Source organism: Diplotaxodon limnothrissa, linkage group LG10 (genome assembly GCF_057381915.1).
Source record: "Diplotaxodon limnothrissa isolate DT_005_m linkage group LG10, D_limnothrissa_male_GT1.1, whole genome shotgun sequence".
In the NCBI taxonomy this organism is placed as follows: Eukaryota; Metazoa; Chordata; class Actinopteri; order Cichliformes; family Cichlidae; genus Diplotaxodon; species Diplotaxodon limnothrissa.
In genome coordinates, this window is record NC_140605.1 from 9,286,089 (window position 1) to 9,297,608 (window position 11,520).

The 11,520-nt window shown below is 41.0% G+C and overlaps 1 protein-coding gene across 1 annotated transcript; it reads left to right on the plus strand.

Moving 5' to 3' along the window:
- The first annotated feature begins 1,020 nt into the window (after positions 1 to 1,020).
- LOC146623869 (N-acetyllactosaminide beta-1,3-N-acetylglucosaminyltransferase 3-like) lies at positions 1,021 to 1,959 on the plus strand. The gene has a single exon (XM_085364854.1). It carries the CDS (start codon positions 1,021 to 1,023, stop codon positions 1,957 to 1,959), a length of 939 nt encoding a protein of 312 aa, XP_085220980.1.
- Positions 1,960 to 11,520: the final 9,561 nt, after the last annotated feature.

Sequence of the window (11,520 nt, forward strand, 5' to 3'; positions counted from 1 at the left end):
AACTGAGACTGCTTGCTTTTTGCCACTGTCCGAGCCGTGTTCCGCTTGACCTGCCATTTTATTTTGAGCGAAGTCCCACTGGTTGACCAATTTAGCCTGATGGCTCCCTGTTACAGACCATCTAGAGACAAATTAAGATGGTTTGGAAAGGACTAGCACAAATGTCAAGCAAGTTAAACCTGATTTGATTCAACAGTAGAAACCAAAGCATGCAGTTTTCAAATATTCCTCAACAGAAACTGTGGCTCCAGTAAGAGTGTAAGTGTGAGAATGTTAGTTTTCTGTGTAAATCATTTAGAACAGCACTTCCAGCTGCATCTTTCAGTTATTCTGTAGATAATTGGGTTCCAAGAAACCACACCTGCTTGCTAGGAAATAATTTGTCCCCTTTTCTTGTTTTTTTTTTTTTTTTTTTTTTGCTTACAACAAAGTTTTACTTCTGTTTAGTCTTTTTGTGTGCTAAATAAACTGCTAACCATCTTTCTTTTGTTTAGAATAATTGTGAAGTGACAAAACACTGAAAGTCAAGAAAACCTGTTAATAGAAAGATTTAGAACTTTGAAAAAGATAAATACAATGCTGATTTTTAAATATTTCAAGACTTTGCATTCCAAGCAAATTATAACTGGAGCTCAAATCCTTTATAGAATAGAATAGAATAGAATAGAATAGATCAACGAAACACATTGGTAGCATGTAGATTTGCATTCAGATTCTTACAACCTAAGTATCTACAAAGTAATAGATAGTAATATAATGCACACATTTAATGCACTCTTATCTTTTTAATGTTATTACTGATTGGAATTTTTTTGTGACCACAGATTTTTGAAACAGACCACCTTAGGAGCAAGCAGTTTGCTGGTGGTGACTGGCCTTCTCTTGACTGTTGCTATTTTCTGTAAAAATATGTCAGACTCCCGAGATTCACTTCTTGAAGAAACCAGGAGAGATGATGTCATTAAGCCACCACAAATCACTCCAGCTCATCATATTTCCTGGTCAAGATGTCAACAAAACATGTCTGTTGCTAACATTAAGAACTTCAGCGCACTTCCTGATCATATAAAAGACTTTTTGTACTATCGCCACTGTCGCCATTTCCCCATGCTGCTGGACATTCCTGATAAGTGTGGAGGAGCTGAAGGGTCCTCGGATGTTTTTCTTTTGCTGGTCATTAAAAGCGCTCCTGTGAACTACGACCGCCGAGAAGTACTGCGCAAAACCTGGGCTAAGGAGAGATTGCAGAATGGTGTGTGGATCCGAAGGCTTTTTATCTCAGGAACAACAGGTGTTGGTTTTGAGAAAAAGAGACTGAACACACTCCTTAAAATAGAGCAACGTGAGAACAATGATATTCTTCATTGGGACTTTAATGACTCATTCTTTAACCTCACCTTGAAGCAAATACTCTTCCTCGAATGGATGGAGAGAAACTGTCCACATGCTCGCTTCCTGCTAAACGGCGATGATGATGTCTTTGTCAACACAGATAACATGGTTGAATATCTACTTCAACTTAAGGACAATGATGGACGGAAACACCTCTTTACTGGCTGGGTGATCCGATATGTTGGCCCTATTCGAGAAAAGTGGAGTAAATATTATGTTCCAGTTCAGGTGTATGAGTCAGAGTCATACCCTCCTTACTGTAGTGGTGGGGGTTACATTTTATCTGGCTACACAGCTTTGGTTATATACAATATGTCCCACTCTATCGCTGTTCTTCCCATTGATGATGTTTACTTAGGAATGTGTTTGGCCAAAGCAGGACTTAGCCCTGAGCGGCATGGTGCAGTGAGGATAAATGGACTTCACGTTCCTTCCACTACAGCTGATGACTATGACCCTTGTTATTATAGAGGAACTCTACTTGTTCATAGATTCCTTTCAGCAAAAATGTACTACATGTGGAACAAGATACATGACCCTAATCTGAAATGCTTTGCTAGTGGCTAAAAAAAAAAAAAAAATCAATCATGACTTTGCCTGTACTCATTGATGCTGGCTGACTCATTTCTACTTAATTTGCTATACATATTCAATAAAATGCCAGTGTGGATAATACAGGCTCAACCGAAAGAAACTACTTTGCTTCAATTATCCCTTTTAAAACTTACAAAGTTTTCTGTCATTTCTTTATGTGTTATTGAGGTTTTTAAACTGGGGTTGTACATAATTGTGTGGAGTTATGTGGCAAGGTGCAATAGTCTGTCTGTTACACTCAAAGCCTTGTGATGTATCTGAATATAGGTCATAAACAAAAGGGTAATTATTCACTGCATATAGGGTTCAATAAAATACTTCCTGGTTACCAGTGGCAAGGTGAGGACATTTACAAATTAAAGTTAATAAGTGTGTGCTTCAAATTGAGTGAATGAAAAATTACATTACATAATTAACACAATCTTTACATGGTAATGGGACAGTATAACTGCATATACTTACAAATATTTCAAAATCACTGTATCCTTTAGTTATGAAGTTATTTTGTGCACATTCTGGGAATTATAAATAAATAAACACAAGAGACAAACATCCCATTAATTTTTGTGTGTAATCAGTTATAATCTTTTTATTTATGAACCCTTTTACCAACATTCTCAGGGCTGAACAGAACAATAGCTTTATTGCTGGATTTATAGATAAATAACACAAAGGGAAGGCTAAGTGACAGATGCCAAACAGAACATGCTGATACAGAGAATTAACAAAAGAAAAGGACACACAGCAGGAGGGAGATTGCGACACTGGATCGAGGGAGACAGACGATACATACAAGAGGGAATCAGAGAAGAAACACCTGGGGAATACGGTTGAACATGATCAAATAGATGAGACGGGAAGTAAAGTAAACACCAAGCACACAGGGCAAGAGAGCGCTAGGGACAGAGGCATGAATAGGGACGCTGACTGGCAAATAAACATGGAGACAAGACTGACTTAACAGGGAGATGCTGAAGGAAGCACACGGAGACGAGACCAAATAACAAACAAGAAAACCTAAACTAGAAATAATGTTAAATTCAAGAGTGGGAGAAAACTAAACCAAAAAAGTCTATAAGTCTATAAGCAATGATGAATAAACTGGACCTAAAAATTCATAAACACAAAAACACTGGGACAACGACCCAGGCACCCTAACAATGTGCCAGTCATGTATCTGTAATGTCAGTGCAAAAGCATTCTGCACAAAAGAGCAATCCACCGTGTCTTTCTTTAAGGTTGTTTACATGGCAAGTATATGGCAAGCAAGCTGTAATGTGTAGCACTAGAGTAATTACTGAGTATATGGTCTAGTATTAGTTATGAATTAGAATTAGTAATTACATTTTGGAGAGGTTGTTACCAAACACCAACAGAGTGAATCACAGTGGGAAAAATACATTATACAGTAAACACAGTCACTGTGCAATCAAGAGTCAGGTAAGAGTTGCCAAAAACACTGACTTTTTCCTGCACTACAGGGGAGCATCAAATGAAGGTCTTCCTTCTCCTTAAGCAGTAGGCAGGCACAAGATTGTCAGCAAGTGAGGTAATTATCACAGGTGAGCTGGAATGAATGGTAGTCTTTACAGTCAGTAGTTTTCACATTCCATTTCCATTAAATTCAGTATAATTCTGAACAGTTCCCCAGTGCTCTCGAATGATATTCAAAGTCTTCTTTGGATGTTGGCTTTGTGCTGTTCACCTTAAAGGTGCTGCTTTAAAAATGTTGAGATCTGGGCTCTGAGGAGGCCAGTCAATGACTGATAGTATTGTTTTATGAGATTTTCTTCCTGTTTTACTTACTTTACTTATCATATAAGGCTTATATGATTTACTCATGAAAGTGGCCACTTTCATATATTGTTTTAGTAAGTATCCAAAACACACAAGTTTCATTTATATAAATTTTCAAGGGATCTTACATCTGTTTTCACTCTTGTATTCATTTCATACAAGTTTCACGCAAGACAGATACAAACTTTATAAGATTTATATATATCTTTTCCATATGGGTCTCCTCACAGCTTGCCTTACCTATAATGAGGTGATCACAGTAAATGACATATTATAATATTCATTCCATGCACTATTCAAATGGACAGGACAATGGTATACTGGTAAACATTACAGCGTTTCTTTGCAAGACAAAATAGCATGTGTGATGCTGAGCTCAATTTCTGAGTCAGCTATATGCTTTGCGTTACGCATTTAAATGTTTACTGCTTTTTTCTCTCCTGAAACTCAAAGATGTCTCAGAAACTTAGACAAAGTCTGGTGATCCTACTCTGCATCTCTGAGCATTGTTTTACCAGTTTTTTCTTTCCTCCTTCCAGTTCCGTTGTTTTGTACTTCATTTTATTATAAAATTCTTGTAATTTTACCTCTCAAAGTCCTGGAGAAAAAGTTTTTCTTCTTTCGGTTTTATGTCCAGTTCTTTTGTCTTGAAGAAACTGCAATGTTTCATCAAGCTTTATTTGGAGCACTTGTATTTTTCCTCCATGTCTTCATGCTTTCAATAAATTTCTGTTTTATGTCGTGTTGCTTTCTCTCTTGAAGCAACTGTTGATTTTTGTGCAGTGTCTTATTAAGCTTTCCCTGCAGCACTTTTTATGAGGATATTTTTTTTGCTTGGACAAATTATCAGTAAAGTTTCAACCCCTGTTGTTTTTTTAAAAATGTGTTATAGCAATACCATACACCAAAAGACACACACATATATTTATGATTATTGGATACTGTAACCCAGGATAATATTGTTTGGTGTCAATTGTATTTTATATTTTTGGGAATTGTCCTCAAATCAGTGTGAGTAGTTGTATTTTCATTGCTGTACTTCTTTTGTACTTTTGTTTTTGGTATATTGTTCTGTTATCAGTTGCACCACACTTTTCAGTCGCAATTTATTCATTTTTTTTAGATATTTTAGTCATACATGAAGATTCAAGGTCTTTATTGTTAATACAACAATATACACAGTGAACTAAGCACACAGCCCTGCAACGATCCTGTAATCAGTCTGAGGACTTTGGAAGTGTTATTTCCTATGAAGACAGACTGGGGCCTGTCAGTTAGGAAGTCCAAGATCCAATTGCAGACAGTGGTGTTTATTCCTAGTAGGTCCAACTTCTTTACAGGTTCTGGGGAATGACTGTGTTGAATGCTGAGCTCAAGTCAATAAATAGCATTCTTACATAAATGTCCTTTTTGTTGAGATGAGAGAGAGAAAGGTGAAGAGCAGGCGAGATGGCGTCATCTGTGGAGTGGTTTGGACGGTAAGCAAACTGTAGCTTGTCTAGATTCTTGTAATCAATCCAGGCCATGCACAGGTTGTTCAGTCTAGTCTTACAGTCTCAAATGACTACTCTATCTACCAGTAGCTGGTGTTTTGCCCTTTTGGTGTCTCTGGCAATTCCTTTCTGTTCACCGCACAATATCGAACTATTGGATAAACCTCGGTAGGGATGTTCTGACATAAACGGTAGTAACCAGACCGAAAAGCAGCGCACATTTCGGTGCTTTATTTCGGTGCTTTTTTTCCTGAGCTGTGCACTTCTAGCCAATCATTTTACGTTTCTGAGAATAGTAGGCGGGTCCAGGTACGTACGTTCTTTTAGAGCAGAGCTACAGATTAAAATGTCCAAGGTGAAGCGGTCAAAAGTCTGGCTGTACTTCACAGCAAAATATGCAAACTCAGCAGCCTGCAACAAGTACTTTAAGCTGATACTGTGATACTGTCAAAGGAGGTAACACCTCAAATCCGATGAAACACCTGGCGATGCATAGCGTTTTTTTTAAAAGCCCAGAAATGCGCCGTATTTGATAGCTTGCTGCGAGACCTCACACCGAGCGCATCTACTGCGGGTGGGTTGGCTGTTATGCAACATCCCCCAAAAACACGAAGAGGAGAGTCCTGGCCCCTAGCCCTGCCAGTGTAGCAGAAATGATGATGAATGATGATGCAGCAGCAGCCGTTCTTCTCTGCGTGAGTAGCTTCATGTTATTCGAGTGTAATTTACGTTGAGTAGGCTAACCACGTTATTACATTAATGCATGTAAGGTGAGCTAGCAAACATCATCATAGCTACATGCGGCTGTCTTCTTGTTTGATGGCAGATACTCCCTTCACCCTGGCCAAAAAGGCTAAAATGACCAAAGAAAAAGAGGGAAACAGCTAAACATGAGAGGTTTTTGGACAAAGTTTGTGTTTTTTCCATTGTTTAAGCACTGCTTCCAGCCAAGAGTGATGCCATATATGCCCCATAGCTGCAGAAAAGGCTAACATTATTATCTTTTTACAAAAACCAGCTGAACATGAGAAGTTTTTGGACCAATTTTGTGTTCTCCATTCTTTAAGCACCGGTTTGAGCACCGTTTGAGCACCGGCACCGTTTCAAAAGTACCGATTTGGCACCGGTATCGGATAAAACCTAAACGATACCCATCCCTAAACCTCGGTCATTTCACAGAAATACAGAATAGTGACGGGATACTGTCATTGCCTATCCCTAGTCTGGTAGAGGAGTTTAAATGTGAAAAAGTGAGGCTTGAGATGTCACTGATGGACTCCCGGGACCCAATAGTGAGAGGCACTGCTCCCACCCTAGAAACGGGGAGGAAGTGGACCCCAGCCACATCTGTGCTACAGGCCAAATCTGCTCTTCAGCATCGTGATGTGGTGGGTCACATCCAACAGGGCAGAGGAGGATTTGGTCCTGGAGCAGTAACACCTCAGTGGCAACAGGCATCTGTAACTGAAGGTCGAAAAACGGTGGTGGAGGAGGTGCGTCAACAGGAGGAAACAGCCAGACATGCCAGTGCCGTAGCGGTGGCCAAGCAGGGTTGCTGGATGAATTGGGAGAGTGTGGAAAAGAGGAAACTCTTGTTGGGTCAAAACATGTGACCCTGCTGGAATTCGACCACGAGAGACTGCAAACACAACACAAGAGCCACTTGAATGTTTTTACTTGAAAGGCGAGACTGTGCTCAGAGAGCTAACGATCACAGGGCGATCGTGGCTCAAGAGTTGGCAGTTCATCTTGTAATTGGAAGGTTGCTGGTTTGAGCCCCTGCTCGGACAGTCTTGGTCGTTGTGTCCTTTTGCAAGACACTTCACCCGTTGCCTACTGGTGGTGGTCAGAGGGCCCGGCGGCGCCAGTGTCCACCTTTGTCAGTGCGCCCCAGGGCAGCTGTGGCTACAATGTAGCTTGCCATCACCAGTGTGTGAATGACTGAATGTAGTGTAAAGCGCTTTAGGGTCCTTAGGGACTAAGTAAAGCGCTATACAAATACAGGCTATTTACCATCTAACACAAGCACCCCTGTAGCCCACACTCCAAGCTTCAGTCTCCTCTCAAAGTCTTTTATTCAGCTCAGTTACACAACCCCCCACCATAAAACCCCTGTGGTGTGCCATAAAAACTAAGGCACTGTGTGTGTGCATGCACGCACATTCAAATGCATGCATTTGAATGAGAGTGTGTGTGTGTGTGTGTGTGTGTGTGTCTGAAATGGTATACCAATGATTGGGAGAGGTTGGAGTGGTGCTTTGGTGGGGACTCTAATTGAAGTCTTCTGACATTGAGGACAACTCCTGCAAAACATAGCAACATCTGAGCGCAAACCAGGCCAGAAAAAGTATCGCTTGATGCGAGCGGTGGTCTTATGCTTCCCTAGGTGGCCAGCCCAGGGAATGGAGTACCCCAAAGTAAGCACTGTTTCACGGGCTACTTTAGGGACCACTAACTGTTTAACCTGGCCGTGCTGGTGGTATAAGATGCCATCTTGCAGAATGTACAGCTCTTTATTTGTGTCAGATTCAATAGAGTCCTCTTCCTTAGCCCTCAGCAACATGGCAGACAAAGTTGGATCAGCCTGCTGCATTTGTCTGATGTTCGTAGGTACTGAAAAACCTAAAGGCATATCTGGAGCAGCCTGAACTGATGTCTTTCCAACAGTGTGTTGAAATTTTTCACGTCTTCTTTGACTGCGTGGCTTCTGAGACTTCCCGGGATCTGTCTCTAGTTCAGCCTCAAAGAAGGATAAAGCACTGAGGGTTGCATAATGCTCATCCTGATTTTTAGTTTGAGCCCTTGTTATTGCAACATTGCACTCTTGCACTTCTCTCAACAAATCATAGATGACTGGCAGATCCTCCCCAAGAACTACAGGATAGGGCAGATTACACCAACCTTTAACAGATAGGGTGTCCCCTGCACTTCAATAAACAGATCAGCAGTAGGGTATGGTCTTTCATCACCATGTATACAGCAAACTGATATGGTTTCAGAGGGGCATGTGTAATCTTTAGACACATATTTCCTGTGTACCAGAGTCTGTGTGCTGCCAGTGTCTATTAAAGCATTAATTTCTTGTCCATTAATCTTAACTGTGGTGATTTTATTTGACTGCTTTCTCTCAGATTTAATATCCAGATTCTGGTGAGGCACAAAACACATCTGAGATAATTTGCTTTGATTATTAGGACACATGGGCTTAGTGTGACCTTCCTGTCCACAAAGGTAGCACACTGGCGGCCTTTTACCTGGCTTCGAGGTATTCAGAGGCTGCTTTTCCCTTGTAAAGGGCTTACCCACACCCGTCGCTGACCTCTGAGGATGCTGAGGGGGTTGCGACCGACGTGAATCTCTGGCAGCCTTCCATGCACTGTTGCCCCATGGCTGACTCTTACTTCGGGCAGCTACAAACACATCAGCCAGGGTGGCGGCCAGGGCCATGCAGAGAGGTTTAAAGGGGCGGGTGCTCAAAGTTAAAAAGGGGCACATTGAACCAGGCTGAATAACAACAACACACATTCATCACGAATCTAATATGGGCAACAAGGCAAAGCAAACGTAGCCGATGTTTTACCTGATGGGTACAATGTTGCTGTTGAGGGGTTGCTGTGGATAGTGCTGGAGGGCAGGGCTGTGTTGATCTGAGACTGTTGACATTAAAAAGTCCACAGGAGAGATGGTAGCTGATTAAACAAGTGTCATGAGATAATAACTAAATGCAAAGATTGGTGACAGCACTTGGAACCATAAGGCAACAAAAACTGTTAGAAATAATTTAGGCTCTGCCTGTGAATCACTCTTTGCTTCTCTTCTTCCTTCCATCCCATCATTTCATATATCACTCTCCACTTGCTGTCTATGTGAGAACAAGGCACAACTTGCTTTTGCAATAAACTATAATCTAATTATCCACACCTAACAACTCTTGCACTTAATCTAAAATAAAATGATGACAGAAAAATGTTATAGCCCTGCCTTTAGTAGCCTCACACAGCTCCTACTGTTTCCTCCTCATGTCCTTACCAGGCATGTCTGGACAATGTTATATCATGAGTAATTTTTTTTTTTTTTAAATCCATCTAAATAAAACACACATGCACGCACACACAGTGACATTTTAGACCTTCTTCAGAATACTGTATATACTATGGGCATCACGGTGCTGATTCAGAATCCTTACATTATTATTTATTACTAGAGCTACAATAATAAAGCAATGAGGGGGAAGTAATAAATATGAAATAATGTATTTATGATGATTCCATTTGTTTCACTATCCACTCTGTGCAGGGGCAAAGCTTATTACATTTTTAAACTGTAGAGATACAATAATCTTACTGCTGTAAAATCCAAATTTTGTCTTATTTAAAATATAAATCTGATATAATCTGCTTCTTAATGTATGTTCTTTAAAATACAGCGTGTGTTTTTAATATATTATAATTATAATAATGCATAATTATGTGGACATGCATATTAGAAATATAATCCCTCCAGAAAGGCAGGAAAAGCCCGGAAACTCACTTTAAAACTAAATATGTTCCCTAAAACGGTGACAGAGCTACAGACCCATGACAGCCTTACACAGGTAGCCAGCAGCTATGACCAGCACTACTTGTGCAGTTAATAAAAGGACAGGTAATGTTTGTCGCGCTGTTGCACACACAGCACGCTCGTTTGTTTCAGTTCGTCAGTTGCAACAAGACAGCTTACCAACGTGTACGTAATAAGCTAATACTCCTGTGTGCTACACACTACAGTGTGCGCTGTACACCTACTTACTGGTTTTGTTGCATCAGTCTGTGTCTCTGAGTTAACTTGTGTTTCTCCTACCGCTCCGGACTGCAACAAATGCGCGTGCTCTTTGTGAGCTCTTTCCCGGCTCGTAACCAGCGTGTTCTGCCGTCAAGGGCGATCATTGGTTAAATGTGATCATGTGACTGATGCAAGCCAGATCCTTTTATTTAGCAAAACTGTGATTAATAGTTAAATATTATTGTTGAGGGGCACAGATGGGACTCCGCACGCACACATAAAAAAATAAAGAATTTTTTTTAAAAGTTGCCTCAACAAAAGGGCACTTTGGGCACCCATCAGGAAAGGGCCGGGTGCTCAAGCCCCTCTAGCCCCCCCTCTGCACGTGCCTGGTGGCGGCCTCTGCAGCAGACTTTGGATTATGCTCCTTGATCCAGACCTGAAGCTCAGGACACAGCATTCTTAAAAACTGCTCCAAGATAATAATTTCACCAACTTCTTTTATAGTTTTTTTAGGCTGAATCCACTTCTCATAAAGTTCTTTCAGTCTCGCATACAGTTCCTTGGGACTCTCATCAAAAACGTCAAGACAGCGAAATCTTTGCCTGTATGTTTCTGGGTTTATATCATATTTTTGCAAAATGGCAGCTTTTACCTTATCATATTGCAGTGAATCTTCCACATCCATATTAACATAGGCACTTCGAGCCTTACCAGTGAGAAGAGGAATGAGGTGAAAAATCCAGTCTGACTCTGGCCAGCGACAAGCAGCTGCAATTCTCTCAAAAGTGGTCAGAAAATGTTCAACATCATCTTCAACAGCTAGTTTCTCCAGTTTAGGATGACGAATATGCACAGACTGACCTGTTAATATGGAGGCTGAGCCAGAACCCTCATGCTGAGATGTTGCTTGTGTCTGATAATCAGCTGGAGTTTCAACAGGCTCTGGATCAGTTGATGTGGGCTCTGGAAGTGGGGTGGTTCTGGCCTGCACTTCCATTTGCAAAAGCCGAAACTGGTGTTGCAAACTCTTAAAACGCTGTTCTTGTAGTATAGCATCCTCTCTCTGCTTTTTATCTCGAACTTCCTGTTGTCCCATGAAAGCCTGAAGAATCCCAGCAATATCAAGGAGAGTTGGCTCCCTGGTATCCTCTCCTTCAGTGTCTCCAGCCACAACTGAAATTCCTTCTTCCATCTCCTTCTCCCTCTCTGGCTGCTGCAAGGCCTCTTTGGCCTCCATTTTATTTCCTCTCTTTGGGCGCACAGCATTCTGCATGGCTCAAAAAGTTTGTCAGGGGAGGAAAAAAAGGACAGAAAAATGCAAAAAAAAATCCTGTCTCCTCAACTGAAGGATCCCACTCCTGACACCACATGTGATGGACCGAGTTGAAAAACAGGAGTCGTCCCAGGAATTATTAGAAAAATATAGTTTCCATTTATTTAACCCCCAAAAATTATATTTACAAGACTAATAAATGTTGAG

Excerpts from the sequence above, each read along its gene's own strand:
- LOC146623869 (XM_085364854.1), top strand. The coding sequence starts at position 1,021 with ATGTCTGTTGCTAACATTAAGAACTTCAGCGCACTTCCTGATCATATA.